This window comes from Carica papaya, chromosome 1 (assembly GCF_054855325.1).
Source record: "Carica papaya isolate Zhongbai chromosome 1, ASM5485532v1, whole genome shotgun sequence".
NCBI lineage: Eukaryota > Viridiplantae > Streptophyta > Magnoliopsida > Brassicales > Caricaceae > Carica > Carica papaya.
In genome coordinates this window covers 3,564,818-3,581,609 of record NC_142309.1, presented here as the reverse complement: position 1 = coordinate 3,581,609, position 16,792 = coordinate 3,564,818, and the positions used below count along the sequence as shown (strand labels likewise).

At 33.9% G+C, this 16,792-nt stretch overlaps 1 protein-coding gene across 6 annotated transcripts; it reads left to right on the top strand.

The window, feature by feature from the left end:
- Nucleotides 1-1,128: 1,128 nt before the first annotated feature.
- LOC110808971 (phosphatidylinositol deacylase) lies at nucleotides 1,129-15,097 on the top strand. Of its 6 annotated transcripts, XM_088214790.1 has the most exons (20): nucleotides 1,134-1,328; nucleotides 2,017-2,097; nucleotides 2,196-2,536; nucleotides 3,796-4,044; nucleotides 4,744-4,934; nucleotides 5,018-5,189; nucleotides 6,045-6,182; nucleotides 6,255-6,441; nucleotides 7,159-7,298; nucleotides 7,695-7,871; nucleotides 8,098-8,208; nucleotides 8,958-9,077; nucleotides 9,210-9,366; nucleotides 10,667-10,830; nucleotides 10,941-11,027; nucleotides 11,155-11,483; nucleotides 12,150-12,231; nucleotides 12,528-12,667; nucleotides 13,713-13,974; nucleotides 14,365-15,097. In XM_088214790.1, exons 3-20 carry the CDS (start codon nucleotides 2,228-2,230, stop codon nucleotides 14,692-14,694), a joined length of 3,345 nt encoding a protein of 1,114 aa, XP_088070916.1. In that variant the 5' UTR covers nucleotides 1,134-1,328; nucleotides 2,017-2,097; nucleotides 2,196-2,227; the 3' UTR covers nucleotides 14,695-15,097. The 6 variants fall into 6 exon arrangements, with proteins under 6 accessions (XP_088070932.1, XP_088070938.1, XP_088070921.1 ...); XM_088214795.1 differs by lacking the exon at nucleotides 2,017-2,097 and having other exon boundaries at nucleotides 1,133-1,328; XM_088214806.1 differs by lacking the exons at nucleotides 13,713-13,974; nucleotides 14,365-15,097 and having other exon boundaries at nucleotides 1,129-1,328; nucleotides 12,450-12,576.
- The last annotated feature ends 1,695 nt before the right edge of the window (nucleotides 15,098-16,792 follow it).

The following is a 16,792-nucleotide window of genomic DNA, read 5'->3' as shown; positions in this document are numbered from 1 at the left end:
TAATCTTCCGGGCTGGATTGGAACATTGCCATGTATAAATCTTGTGATCTTCTTTAGGTTTCAAAAATGGGGCATCAAAATCATATTTTGGAAAAAAAATTTGCCTCACCGGCTTCCTCCAGCGTGATTAGGAACTAATCCGTAATGTTTACTTCCGTTGACATGTTACTCGTTCGTCAAATTCGCCTATATAGGTTTGAACTAGTTTGGTACTAAATTATGTCGGGACCATTGAGCTCTGTTAATGTACTACATGTCTATCCTGAGTCGATTTATATTTATATGTATATTCGATAATGTTTATGATTTACTTCATTCTCAATTCGAGATAGTAAAAAAATGATATGATCGGAAGAACTATAAGAGGAGGTTATAGGTGAAGGTTGAGATGAGCAAAAATTGAAAGTGAAGAAATGAGAAATCAGCTGATGATGCCTCAATATTGGAAGCATTTGAGGGATACAGAGTTGTATTATTTTGCACTTTGACTATTTCATAACGTTATTATTTTTTTTTTATCTTTATATTTATTTAATAGTGGGTAGAATATTTTTGATTATATATCAATAAAATATATTTAAATTAGTTAATTTTATTTATAAAATCAGATTAAATTTAAATTTAAATTTAAATTGATATAATTATTAAACAATGATCATTAAAATTTTAAATTATAGCAATTTATTATGTGTAATTTTCTATTAACAAAATTAGGTTATTAACTTATTAAAAATATTTTGATTAATTTATTTCTAGAATAAATTGTGATTAAATTTTCATTTAAATTGAGAGTATGTATTAATTTTGCTGCTTAATTTATAATATAATTCGAAATTATAACACAAAATTAACGTATAAAATAAATTGAAATTATAAAATTAACAACAATTATTAGTGAATGCTCAGACACTTAGTTGCGTCATGCGTTCGTAAAAATTGGATTAAATTTTATCCCTGGGAAATAGTTATTATGACGTCACAAGGTGATCAATTACATTTTATTAATAATGATTAGAATAAGTTTAATTATTTCTCATTTAATTAATAGATTAAGATTAATTAGTTAAAGTAATTAATTTTCTATAAACAGAATACAGTTCATCATTTATGGTAATTATCTGGACCCGACCCGCTTCATTTAGATTTCCATTCTTTTCACGTGGCCTCTTTGTGTTAGCTTCACAAACGCAGAGTTTGGAGCTCAACTCACTGTAAATTCGATCCCCTCTGGTTCCGGCGTGTTCAACGGGAAATTTTCCGGCGCGTTTCCGATCCAGTGCAGTGCTTTGTAGAGCAATCGGAATCATTTACTTGGTTTTCTCTTTTTAGTAAGTATGCAGATTACCAAATTTGTTTGTTTAATGCTTTTTTTTTTTTTTTTTAACTTTTGATTATTAATGATACTATATACACTCTTCAGTTTTAGCTGCCATTTGTTCTTTGAATGGAAAGATTTTAGCTGCCATCTGGCGTTATATTTGCTTAAATCAGGCCTGGAAAGTAAATCTAAGTTTATCAAAGTTTCCTTTTCTGAAGAGATCTAAAGCGCACATTTGGACCGTTTTGGTATCTGAGCTGCGGTTTTGTTATTTCCGCTTTAATGAGCTTTCTTTCGGATAAAAAATTCCTTTCTCTAACTTGAACTTCTTAATTGCAGTTGCTTGGAGCTGATTTTCGCTTAATGTTGTATTTATTGTAATAATTTGGTGCAGTGAATGCTAAAGCACCCGCTAAATATTCTGGATTATAGTTAATATTTGGCGCTTTTGTAAATACGAGATTATATGCACATATTAGTATATGTCTGCATGCATATGTATTTTATGTAAAATGGGGAGTAGTGAATATTTTTGAAAATGCGATTCTTTCCAGATAGATAGAGATGCTTTGAGCTTAATAATTTAGTAAAATGAAAGCTCAAGCATGCACTATATACATAAATACTTATATATATTGTGTATATATTTATAAATGGAACCTTGAGTTGTAATTTTGTTTATAATTTGAGTTTTGTAGGTAGAAGGGTTGCTTTGAGCTTAGTCATTCAATGAAATGAAAACTCAAGCATAAACTAATATTTTTGTATCTGAAATACAGGTAATGTATGCGTAAAAGGGACTGCAATAATTTGATTTTTGTAAATAAATTAGGCATCATTTTGATATTAATCATTGGCTAATTCGTGGTTTTTGAAGGGCTGTACTTATGGTGGATATGCAAAAGTGAAATGGCACATAGAGAAGTTGCCTTGATGTTGCAAGGCAGCAAAGCCAAATTGAGGATGGTGATTGTTGTCATCATAAGTTTATGCATTGGCATTGCAGCTTTATATGGCCTTTTAAAGCCTGTTTCCAATGGTTGTATTATGACATACATGTATCCAACGTACATCCCAATTTCCTCAATGGGAAGTGCAAAATATGCATTGTATTTGTATCATGAAGGCTGGAAGAAGATTGATTATAAGGAGCACCTCAAGAAGCTGAATGGAGTTCCAGTGCTCTTTATCCCAGGCAATGGTGGTAGCTACAAACAGGCAGGGTCTTCGTGTTCTTGATTGGCAAAATTTTACACATTTTTTGAGTTCTATTACTTATCTTTCTCATAAAAGATTTAACATTTCCATGCTCTGCATATGTTATATATGTTAATTGAGTTTGAAGTTGGAAGTGGTAGCCATGATAAACTGTCTTGTTTTTTGATTTGCTGCAAAATTTCTACACCTATGATCTGTGTGCATGCTTAAGTGTGTAAATCAATATTTGATTGTGAATTTATGGATTCACTGAGATAAGTTTACCATCTCATATATATTTTATTTTTCTGTATTGATTTTGAAAGAAAAAAGAGAGGTTCCTATCTCTTTCCCCTGGAAATAAAAGAGAATGGGTTATAGTGTAAGTATTGAGCTAATGTTTCAAAAACAAATGTGAGCATTGAGCTAGGAGATAGGTTAAAGGCTCGATGTTTGACTGTTAGTAAGGAACACATCCTGTCAACCATTCAGTTGTGCATCTTTATGATTAGCTGTAAAATATATGTAGTCAGATGGTTTACTGATGCAACTTGAGTATTTGCATGGGTAGTTGGTTTGATTCAAATTGTTTAGGTTGGTCATGCATAGATGGCTTTTAGTATCAGACATGTGGGCACCTTGCAAGACGATTCGGCAATCATGGATTTGTTTGAGGTTTCTCCCTTATCTGAAAGAAAAAGGATTGTGTTTTACAAATGCCCATCTAAAATCTTTTATCCTGTGTTATTTCGAAAGAAAAAAAATCTTTTATCCTGTGATCATTTAGTAACCACACATTTCGACAGTCAAGTTGTTCCCAGAATTGAATTTAAATCATGCGGAAGATGCTTGAGTTTTACTTTTGTTTGTGTTGGCTGGTTTAGTGAATGTTAACTGGAGTTTGTCCAGATGGTGAAATGTGTTCTAGTTCTGATAGGAGTCGGTTTTGCTAAAAAATTGTGCTTGTTTAACCCTTTCCTTTTTCCAAATTCTTCTTGAGAATGTCTATATTATTAAGGTGGTGGAGGAACTGCCATTTAAACTAATCTAATGCCATCAAACTCATAACTACTTATTACAATACATATATACAAATGAAGAAAACATGGGAATCTCTCTCAGAACAAAAAGACCCTATTTGATGATTATATAGAGGAGAGAGTAGGTTCTATATTATATGATGGAAGCTTATACTACACCTGATTATATATTAAGTTATCTCAGCTTCCGATTTGTGCATTTCATAGACTGCATTTTTTGTTCCCTTTTCCTTCTTATAGGTTAGGTCCTTGGCAGCTGAATCTGATCGGGCATACCAAGGGGGTCCACTTGAGCGTACGTTTTACCAAGAAGCTTTCCTCACTGCTGAAGAGGGAGGGGCAGATATGGATTTGGCTTGCTTTCAATTGCCCAGCCAGTATAATTACAGGCTAGATTGGTTTGCTGTGGATCTTGAAGGTGAACACTCTGCTATGGATGGTCGGATACTTGAAGAACACACAGAATATGTTGTATATGCCATTCACAGGGTATTGCTGATTGTTAATTTGCTTTATTGTGTTTAAATGTCATTTTGGGGTAACAATCTCAGTCATAGTCCAATGGAGATGTCTATTGTATATATAAATTTTTTTTATATCATACCCTTTATTCAATAAATATTCAGTCCCATGAAACAACAAGAAATACTCTATCCAAAATTTCTGACAGTACAGATACATTTACTCCTCACCAACATAAAAATGCATTCTTTTTTTCTGGATTTATACTGGAATTAAATCTTATAATAAAGATTATGTACATCATTTTAGGTTTGGGCCTCTCACTTGTGAATACCCAAATGCTTGAGCTTAGGCCTGAACTTCGCAAAGGCTATCTCAACTTGTTGGAATTGGCTTCAGAATCCCTATGATTTGTTGCTAAGCAATGGTTTTCTATCCTGATTGTCATGTTTCCTTCCACAATCTAGTATGCTTTACTTTAATAAATCACTCTTCTTTTTCTCTCTGTTGGTTATTTTACTTGAAATCAGAAAGGAACAAGCAAAAAAAGAAAAAGTCTAGTTTCATTGCCAATGGAGTTACTCTTTTTTGGTAGATAATCATGCTGCCGAATCTAGTATTCTCCACATAGTGCTTCTGTACGCTTTGCTCTGTCATCTATGCTTAGATACTTTTGTTTCAATCTATTAATTTCTGCATTTAGTTATTTTGCGACCATACTTGTAGATTTTGGATCAGTACAAGGAATCTCATGATGCACGAGAAAGAGAAGGTGCTGCAGTGTCTGGGAACTTACCCAAAAGTGTGATATTGGTTGGTCATTCAATGGGTGGCTTTGTTGCGAGAGCTGCTGCCAGCCACCCTTCTTTAAGAAAGTCTGCTGTTGAAACTATTCTTACACTCTCAACGCCACATCAGTGAGCTTTTTCTATCCTTTGATATCTTACTTCCTACTTTCTTGTATCAACTAGATTTTCATGATGACTGAAATGTCATCCAGATCACCTCCAGTGGCATTGCAGCCATCATTGGGTCATTACTTTACACAAATAAATGAGGAATGGAGAGAGGGATATCAGGTCCAAACCACTCAGGCAGGACGTTTTGTGTCTGATCCACCACTCTCTCATATAGTTGTTATCTCCATTTCGGGTGGTTATTATGATTATCAGGTACTTACCGTTTCGTAATTATTCTGTTGTTTATGCTGTATCCAAAATATCATTTGCTTGTATTTACTTGTGTAGAATTCTTTTCATTTCCTAGATTAAATAATTTCATGCTATAGATAAGACTTATCTTGCCTCTGTAGATAATATGGTTGGCAATTCAACTTTGTTCATATGACATGTCCCGAAGTAGCATATATTGGATGGTAGTATGAGGATCTGGATCCTAATTCTGCCTCAAATAATTGGATTCATGCATTCTCTATTTCCCCCAAATTCTGCCCAGAAGGTTCCTTCAAAAACACATGCTAAAAGAACTGTTTGATGTATTGACGTGGTATTTTCGTGAGAAGAAGGGAAGAAGCAGAAGATAAGAGACAGAAGGTGAGGTAATGAAGAAGAGAAGAAATGGCAGAGAGGAGGGAGGAGGAGAACAACAAAGAGATATTCAAGTTAATGAAACTCAATACAGCTATATTATTCAATCTGTTATGCGATTACAAGATAATTGAGCCTCTCATAGCTTCTATATTTCTTCCTAATTCTAACAATCACAACATCCTTCCTGGGGAATCCTATTATAAGATGCTATATCCTATATGCTTTAATTTTCTTACTCTATATCAGTAGATACTTTACAATATGACTTGGTGAAGCTTGCCAATTACGTTGTTTCAATCCAGTTCTCCACATTTTATTTACATTCCAAGTCATATGAAAGACCTTGGTAACTGAAATTGATTTTACTCATCTTGTTACCACCCTTGGCTATTTTGCTTTGAGGTTCTTTTAGTAAGAATGCTTGGCACTCCTCTTACTCTTACTAAATGTAAAACTTTTTTTGCTATATGGCGACAGGTAAGATCAAAGTTAGAATCACTCGATGGCATTGTGCCTCCAACTCATGGCTTTATGATAAGTAGTACTGGCATGAAAAATGTGTGGCTGTCAATGGAACATCAAGCTATTTTGTGGTGCAATCAACTTGTTGTGCAAGTGAGTCGAGCTTTTCATTTAGAACCAATTCTAGAATCTGACGTAGGTGGTTCTAATGCATGTTTGTTTTAGGTGTCACACACAGTCCTCAGTTTGATAAATTCCAGAACAGGCCAGCCTTTTTCTGATACTCGAAAAAGACTTGCAATATTCACAAGGATGCTTCATAGTGGGTTACCACAGAGTTTCAATTGGAAGATGCAACCACAGTTGTTTCCTCGGTTGACTGTATCCACAGAGAATGCAAACAATGCTGCTGGTATCATCTATATTCATCCTCTTGTCTAACACCAATGAAAAATATAAAGAAAATAATCTATTTGGCTGTCAATGGTGTGAGCTTTTTCTTTGGTCAAAATGTTGAAACACGATCTTCTGGGTTTACACCATGTTATTTCCAAGAATAGCCCTAGAACTTAATTTCTCCAAAGGACTGTTTATAGAGTTTCTCATCTCCCTAGTAAGTGTTCACAAAGTTATTGATCTAGGAAATCATTTCATTTCCTTCCAACTATTAATATACAGTTGAACTTGGTTTTTTTCCCCTAAAAAATGGTTGCTTGTTAAGTTTTCTGTTGTTGAGGTTATTTAACATTTTTCATACATATTTTGATCTGAAATTCAACCTTGAGATTGAAATGTTTAGAACATGCCTTGGGAATTAGAAAGCATGAATGAGAAGTTAGTAGAAAGCAGGTGCAGTTTTCCTGAAGTTGTTCATCATTTTGGACTTCTGGGCATATATGTATTTAGTGAGGAATTTGATCATATGCATTATAGAGCATTTAGGACGTGTTGTTCAGGGTTTATGTGAAATATAATAATGTTGTAAACTTCAGATATAGAGTCCTTGAATTTGTTCTCTTGCATGATGCCTCGAATTTCTAGTCAGTGTTGAAACATTATTTTCACTGGTTTCTAATTTATTTTCTTTTCCTGGTGACTCAATTATATATTTGGGATTACATTTTTACAGGTTCTCAAGCATGTCCTTTATCTAATTGTCCCACTTATTGGACTGATGATGCTCTTGAGAGGGATCTGTACATTCAAACAACCACTGTCACTGTTTTAGCAATGGATGGGAGAAGGCGATGGTTGGACATTCAGAAATTGGTTAGTATTAACTTACTAGCATATGTTTTAAGGAAGTTTTTAAAAATCTTTGCAGTTATCTTTTTGTCTGTTTTTAGAATGTCTGATGCAGGCAATGCTTCGATTGATCTCAAGAGACTTCTTAAATTTGAAATTTGACTACAGGAGATTTCTAATATTTCTTTGAGATTCTTCTATTGAGCAACAAAGAAAAAAAAAACTTTGAGATTATATATATATAATCTTGGAAGGGGCTGCCTCGTTGAAAATTAACACCTGGAAAGTCCCTCCCTACCCTTCTGCACCTGCGAGAATAAGGAGGGCGGATTTGTCTTATTTTCTTATTCTATTGGTGTTTAGGTTTCCTTTTATCCTTTTTTCATGAAGTCACTAGGTCTTCAATCCTTATATTCACAGGGGTCAAATGGAAAAAGCCACTTCATATTTGTGACAAACCTTGCTCCATGTTCTGGAGTTAGACTTCATCTATGGCCTGAAAAGGGGAAATCAACATCAGATTTGCCTGCTTCTAGAAGAGTTCTAGAGGTGACATCAAAGATGGTTCTAATTCCTTCCGGGCCAGCACCTAGGCAGGTACCAAGCTTTGTATTTTTATGGTGCTCTTGAGCGGAATATCTATATTTAAATCATGATATTTATTGGTTCTCCCTCATCTAAACTTGAAGTGGATTTATTTTCTTGCCTTCATGTGAAATTTTTCATGCTGTGCAAAGAAGTTTGAAGTTTATTTTGTAATAAAGGTCGGTCATGCTGACTGATTTTCTAAATATTGCACATGACGAGATGCCTTTTTTTTTAGATTGAACCCGGGAGTCAGACTGAGCAGGCACCTCCATCTGCTGTATTAATGTTGGGTCCTGATGATATGCATGGTTTCAGATTCTTGACTATCTCGGTTGCTCCTCGTCCGGTACTGTTACAATTAATTCTTGTCCATGAGATTTATTTTCCAGGAAACATTCAACCAGTTTGCATTAAAAAGGATTCCTGGAATTTTACTTGTCTCCTCTAGATTATGTTCATCTCATGCCTTCAGCTTTGTAGGCATACATCAGAAAGCATGATTCACATTTGTTTTGTTGTCTGTTGTAGCTTGTGCATTTCTTATCAGTATCTATAGTGCAGAAAAGGAAAACTAGAAATGAGTTCTTCTATTTGAGAGGATGAATACAATCCTATACTAATTTGACATCATTAATTTGCCTTTTCCAAATTTTAACATGTAAACAACATCGGATCCTTGAAGTTCGTAAACTGAATGACAACATTCATACTTAATCATCTTGTATGATAGAGTGCTTTTACTTTTTTCATGTAAAGAATTCTTTCTTCCAAGAATGCCAACGTACTATTCTGATGAATTTCTGGTTATTAGTTAATGTTTTTTTTTTCTTTGAGGTGCTGGAAATTTTAATCTTTACTTCATGTCCTGGAATTTAGTTACTTTTTCCTATTTTTGGGTTTTTACCATTTGATCTATATTTCTTCATGGAGAAAGTTAATGATGACAACCGAATCTGTTCACCTTTCATCTACAGAATATAGCTTTTTTTATTTGCCTTTCTTAGTCTGTATTTTCCCAAAGCAGAAAACTGCTCTCTTGTTGGATAGGATATTTAAAAGTTTGAAATTCTTTCGAGTTGACTTTTTGGTGCTCAGACTATTTCAGGCCGACCTCCACCAGCCACTTCCATGGCAGTTGGGCAGTTCTTTAATCCAGAGGAAGGACAGAAAGAGTACTCTCCTCAGTGGATGCTTTTGTCTGCCTATTCACATAAGGTTGTTATTCCTTAAAGAGCTAATGAGCTTTCTAGTGTCCTAAATCTGAAAAGCTCAAGCTAGCTTGATGAAATTAGTTTAGATTGTTAAGATGACTGGTGTTTGATGGTGGATAACTTCAATATCATGCAGGAGATGTTTCTGAAGGAGGACCACCCCCTTGCTTTTAATCTGTCATTTGCTATTAGTCTGGGCCTCTTGCCTGTTACTCTCTCTTTGGAAACTGCAGGCTGTGGAATAAAGAAGTCTGGACTTCCAGATGAAGATGGCGAACACTTGGACAACAGTAGTAAGATTTTTTTTTAAATTTGTTCTTTAATAGTAATTTTTAAATTCCATAACTACACTATTGTTTGTCATTAAGCATTTACTATGCAAATTCTTTCACTTGACTTTCTCGTTCTGATTATGAAACTACTCTTATCCTAGGTTTAGAATAATTCTAGAGATTTTGTGGAGCTACATTTATAAATCAACACTTTATTCATGTAGAAGACTGTGAAACATTTTGCATATGGGTTGGCACCCCTTTGGTGCTGTTGTTAATCAAATTTTGCAATGTTTATTTTTTCAAAAAAAAAATTAGAAGACTGAAAATTCTTACTAAAATGAAAAAAGAAAAATTGGCCGCATTGGGTTCTACACAGAATTGGAGTAATAATTCCAAATTTCATTAAAATATAGAACTTTGTGCCAGATTTCATTAATTTTTGATGGAATTTGGATTGCATTGTTCCAATTCCATATAAAATCCATATGCCATCAAATTTTTTTAATTATACCTCTCCATGTTGAACTAAGATCTGCAAATGGTTCCCAAAAATTGTTGAATCTTTTCCAAACATAGTCTTATTATGTTTTTATGGTTTCGGCTTGACTCCTAGAAATGCTAAACGTGAAGCTTCTCTCTTGATTTTTGATTCATAGTCTAACAGATATAAGCTCTATTTTTTTTCTCTTTTCCCTTTAAAACTTGTCAACCATCTGAATATTGTCTTGATATCTGGTAATGATCACTCCCATGAATTGGTTTACCTTGTTCTGCCATCCTTTTTCTTGTTTATTGTACTTTGCTTTTTTAGCTCATTGTTTTCCTAATTAAGCTTCAAGGGTACAGTTGTACAATTTAAATTCATTGACTTTTCTGTACAGATGGGGGCAGAAGTTCATGTTCTGATAAGTACTATGCCTCCTCTGAACTCAGAGCATGAAAAGTACTGGCGTGTCTAATTACCTTTTCTCCAATTATGTGGAATGTAGATGTTTGAGTGTATAATGAGATATCTTGTATAAAACTCGTAATGTATGCTACTTTTTCAAATATTTTAGACGTACTCTTGGTATTTCAGTTTTAGTTTTCACTGATATTTTACATTCATTGCTTTTTTGTTACTCATTGGAGGCAAAGTTAAATTCTAAAGCTCTTAATTGAAGAGCATAATACATAACGGTTTTAAGTTTTTTGTTATTGGAAGTTTGTAGAGTAAAAAAATCTTTTTGTTGAGTAAATTTTCAGCTGTGATCAGAATTATGCAATTATTACCTTGTTCCCGTCTTTTCTCTGCTAACTATCTTTATTTGCATTTCAGGGCTTTGCAAAATGCGTTGTTTCCCTCCTGTAGCTCTTGCTTGGGACCCTATATCTGGTCTTCATATATTTCCAAATCTCTATAGTGAGACTATAATTGTTGATGCCTCTCCAGCACTTTGGAATCATGCTCACGGATCGGAGAAAACCAGTGTTATGTTACTGGTAGGAGATCATATACTGGAATTTTCTCTTGTATGCCAATAGCTTTTAGTTTTTGTGTTGTTATTCCATGTTAAAAAAGTATTTTTTTTCCCCTTTGGATGACTATGCAGGTTGATCCACACTGTTCTTATAAGATTAGCTTTTCTGTTTCTGTCACAGCCGCAGCCAGCAGATTTTTGCTTCTGTATGGTCCGCAGGTGATAAATTCTAACGCATTAAAGCAGATGCTGTAGTCCTTTGCATTTTCTTTTTGTTTTCTTTCTTCTTACTTTCTTTTCCTTTTGTTATACTTCTGTTTCACATGCTAGGAATTCTCTTTTGCAGATGGTTGCTTTATCTGTTGCTGTTTTATTTTTTTCTCTGACGCGTCAAGCCTATGAATGGGATAGTAACCTGGTTATCCCATCACTGCTGGCAGCTGTTGAATTCAACTTAAGGATGCCTTTTCCATTTTTGCTTTTAGCTATTGTGCCAATTTTAGCTTCCTTTTTCTTATCCTTGCTAAAGTCCCAACCTTCTCCTCCAATGACAAGCTTCATCACTGTCTCACTTCTTTGCTATTTGTTTGCAAATGGTTTCATAATCCTGTTGACGTTGGTTTCTCAACTAGTCTTCTATTTAGCTGCAGTTGTACACACTTCTATCAAGGCAAGGTTGGTAGCTTTCTCATGCTTTAAGAAACTGAGTATTTAGATTATGTAGCTTGCAATGTTACATTGGAGTTATTTCAGGTAAAAAAAAAGACAAAGCAGAAGTTGAAGAGAGTAAAAATCTGTTTTGTCTATTCTAGAATCTCCTTTCAATTACATCTGTAAAATGTAAAAAAATTTCATCTCCCAAGAGATTTATATACCCTGTTATTTTTAGTTCTTTTTCTCTCCAAGAGAAAAAACCGCTGCCCCCTACTCTTTTGCTAAAGAAATGTGTTTGACTTTGGATAATCTAGTGGTTAAGTCTTTAGGTTTTTATCTAGCATCTCCCTATTAATCTTGTAGGTACTAACTACTATTAAACTGAATAATCAGCATGTCCTTTTTTTTAATGAGAGGTTGTATTATTCAAGTTGCGCTGTGCTCTCATGTATTTTCTTTTAGTGTCTGTGTTTTATTGTGTTATAATAGGTGCACATATGTTACCTAATTAATGAATATATGAGTTTTTACCTTAAAATTTTTTTGTAGTTGTAGCCTTATTTGCATAAATGCTCATTAAGCTTATTCACTATTTTTCCAAAACTCTTCTTAGTCTTACTGTTTTTCTTTTTCAGAAAAATTTGTAGAAATACTGCTCTGGGCACTGAAAATAAATGACAATTGCAGGTGGCAAGCATGGGGGAGGAATTTTTCTTTTTCTTGTCCACGCTTGGTTATTAAACTTTCTTCAATTTTCTTTTCCTTGAAGGTAAATATTACATTTGGAAATGTGTCATTAATAGCTCGATTATCAACTCTTATTTATGGAATATAAGGCAGAGGTGTTGGCCTAAGCCCCACCATCTGGTCATAGAGACTGGTAGAAGGGATGATTGAGCATCAGTTTCTTTGATGTTAGTTGTCTCCAGAAGTAGAAGATTATAATCTTTCAGATTTTTCCTTATTATTCTCTTTTTCTGTCAATAGGCAAGGGTTTTTTTCCCTTAAAATAAGTCAATAGGCAAGGATTGAACTGCGTGTGGGTCTGATTAATTTGAGAAACAGGTTATAAGGATTCTCAGAGTCAACACGGTGCTTATTACGGCAGCAGTTGCAATTTCCTTGGTGTGTTTTGTTCATCCAGCTTTGGGTCTTTTCGTACTCGTCTTGTCTCATGCGTTCTGCTGCCATAATTCAATGTCCAGGTCTGTTTTAATGTTTGAATGCCTATCTATCAGTTATTTTGGCTTCTCATGCATGAATAGGATTAGGCATGTGAGTTTATTTTTCATTTCAGGCACTCACTCACAGTATAACAAGTTTGTGTTCTTCTGACACCCTAACCAGAACTGGAATCCAATTCATTATTTCTTCTGTGAAGTTTTAAGATCAATAAATATTAGAAGCTTCTACGCAGAGATTGTAATCTGTCTAATTAGATCTATTGCATAATGATAAACTCTTCCTACGGGAAATATTAGATTGCCGAAACTTCTATAACTAGACCGTCTGTCAATATTAATATTTGGAGTTTCTTTTTTTTTTTTTTTTCTAAAGAGCATTTGGAGAAAAGTTTAGATATTAGAGTTGGAGTATTACACCAATAAATACAAATACATAATAGAAAACCTCCTATGGAAAAGAGTACAAAATAAAGCAACATGAGAGAAGAATCAGAGGTTAAACTTTAATTTGCATTTATTTACCTAATTCCATAGTATTTTAGATTTACGTAAGAGAAGAAAAGAGAAAACGGGCACCAGATGTTTATAGACTACAAAAGAACACTCTGAGGAGTCAGGATAAACTACATAAATCTCAATCATTAGTCTAATTAATCTTCTTTGTTTATTTTGCTAGAATTTGTCCTTTCCTTTCATCTATTCTTTCATTTGGAGTAGGAGTTAATTAAAAAAGTGCGAATAATTAAGAAAATCAGCATATTCTTCTAATTCTTCTGGTACTTGGAAACAAACTACTAATGCTGGAAATAACCAGCATGCTGCCTTAGGTTGGATAGCTCTCTGAGGTTTAAGGAGATTATGGACTATAATTAAGGTTGATGCATAGTCTTTGATGAGCCACTTCTAGACTTGTTAAGGTCCATAATTTTCCCCCTACACTCAGGCCATTCCTGTTGAAGAAAACGGTTCATAGATTGTAATCTGGTTAATTAATGAGCAACCTAATGAGTACCTTAAGGTGGATTAATGAGATTCTAAGAGTTGTCCGTTTCCCTTGTTGTGACAGTTTCTTGATGGCTTCCCGTAGAAAAGAGTTCTTTTATGATAAATATGAAGCCAATGATAAATCTCAGCGTTCTGCACCTAAAAATGAAGGTACACTTGACCAGGATTTTCCTCCAGAAGAGAAACCTCCCAGCTTACCAGGCTCCCCAAAAAAATGTTTTGGAGAGACACAAATAGAGATCTTTCATCACAGGCATGGCTTGCTGGTCCTGCATCTTGTTGCCACGCTAATGTTTGCCCCCTCACTGGTGGCCTGGTTGCAGGTATGGATTGCACATTCATCTTTTCTTTTGTGCTTCCTTATTTAAATTCTGAAGAGACCTGAATCATTCAATATATGGAATTTGATCATCGTGCAATGTTCTAGTGCCACAAAAACCCACTCAATTTTTCCAAAGCTAGATTTAAGCCAACATTTACTTGCACCTTGAACACTTTATTTTGACTGTTATTATCACTTTATGGAGAAAATAAAATCCATGCTGCTTTTCTTGAATATATATATATCTATATATATATATATCCATGAACCAGCATGTAAGAAAAGCCAGAAGACTTTCAACTTGGTTGCTGACAAGTCATGTTTTTCTTTTATTTTGAGGGATGTTAATGCTCTTTCTGTTTTTTTCTCATTTTTCTCTCTGCTTTTGCAGAGAATTGGGATGAGGCAGAGTTTCCCATGGTTCTTGGATTCGGCCCTCTGCATAGGTGTAATATTCCACTGTATATTCAACTTAAAGCCTGAGTCGAGTTTTTTGTTTTACTTTCCTCCCATCCTGAGTCTTGAAGTGAGACCACAATTCATCTATATGCTTGCCGGATACTATTCTTATTTTTCTGGCCTGGACTTGGCTCCATACAGAGTTTTCTACGCCATGGCTGCCATAGGGTTTATCTCCTTCGTTTCAAAACTCTTACAGATAAAGAAAACAGAGCAGGGAGATCAACGTTTTCGTATCAGAAAGCATTCACACAGACACTGATAAAGAAAACTGACATAGCTCCTTCTATCAGTTATGTAAGTATATGGAGTGACCAGTTCTCACCTACATCGGCAGCCTTCAATTACTGTTGTTCCACTGATAGCAAATTTTCATATTCAAACTGCAATTCTCCTGATCTGACAATTTGAAAGTAAAAAGAAAAAGATCATTAAAATTAGGACAAAAAAGTTGTTGGAAACTGTTTACGCGGATTGGCTCGGCTTTTCTTTAATTAGGCAAGCTTTTGTTTTCCTCTACAGCCTAGATGTAGGACAATTTTGTTACGAATTTGTATCTGTATTTGTATTTGTATCGAATTCGCTTGTACGAATTAGAGAATTCCACATATCTCTGATTGGCTATGGAGAATCATAAATCTTTTCTTCCAAATGCTTGATGAAAATTATTTGCTTGCATCTCTGCCTTCGATTGATAGATCTTCAACAAAATTGTAGTCCAAAGAATACTAAAAGTTGTCACATGGTATTTTTTATTATAGTTATATATTATATAAAATAGTTTTACTCATAATAGCTATATAAAATCTCTATCCACACATAAATATTTTATTCTTTGGACTAACAATAAACTTAAAATTAAAAAGGATTTACAAGAGATTGCAGAATATAATAAACATAAACTGCCATGTCTTTATTTATATTTTTGTTGTTGTTTATTTAAGGTAATTTTTCTTTTAAATATATAAAAATCTTTTAAATGCTACACTATTATCTTAAAATAAATTAAAATCTCAAAATTCGAAAAAAATAATTTATAAAATCCATAGGGTGTGGTTAATGGTTGAACAATTTTGAAACTCTATAAGATCACATGCAACAACTTTGAACAAGAAATGAAATAAATTATAAATTGAATGCGGAAGCAAAATAATAGCGTTAGAATTTGCATTCCTTACACAATAATTCAGAATATCCAATAAAGTTACGAGAATAATTTTTCTAAAAGAACAACGAAAAATTAAAGAAATAAATAGAAAGTAAACAACTGAACATCCTATTCGTGACCCCCTTATGGATCAGAGTCTGAATTTTGATTCTCTTGATCTGAAATGGTTAATGAAAGAGTGAGTTACACTAGTTTAGTAAGAATGTCACACTACTCACCGATACAGAAATGAAAATTAGTAAAAATAATGAAAACAACTAATGGGTCTCTTAATTTAAGTAAACTCATTTATTACAAATAAAATCATTTATTGTATACTTACCATAGTAAAATTTTCAAAACTAACATATAGAGGCAATAACACGATAATATCATAATCTCATATTCAATTAAGTAAGAATAACAACTTTTTTTTTTTATCTGACTACTGGTATCTGTGGGGGTCTGCAGGGATATCCCCACTATGCGTGAACTCTTATTCAATATTGTCAACTAACCAGTCATCCCCATACTCCGTTCGGTATGAACGCAAAAAATATCATCCCTCAATACCCTATATGGTATGAGAGTGAAACGAGCTGTCCCCATACCCCGTCCGGTATGAGCGCTAAAATACCAATCCTCAATACTTCGTCCGGTATGAGACAACGTTCATGACAAAGTTCTTTATATACCCGGTCTATTCACATCTCTCAAGATAAGGGTACCATTCATTCAATCACTTAATCAAATAATTTTCCGTTTACATTTAATTTTCAGTTTCATAATTTAATTGTAAATTACACAAAACAAGTAATATATGCATCAAGAAAGTACAACTGAATCATTATATCAACTCTAGTATATTATTATGCATTTGAAACTAAATTAATCAAACAGGATAAACAGTTAATAATAACCGGTTTCGGGTCTATTAGTAATATATGATTAATTATCGAAATTTTTTAAACTATCCAAAATACCACATTATTTATAATTAAAATTCAATTTCATAATAAAGAATAAGGTGATGGATTCTTACCTGAATCGGTGTCCAAAATACTAAACTCTCAGCTGCACTTACTGGCGGTCTCCGGATTCCGTAAATTTTCCTTCAGAGATTAAAACACGCTTCGAGTACCTAGAAATATCCCAAAAAACCTAAAATCGGTGTTAAAATTTTTTTTAGCTAATTTCGAAATTCCGACACGGT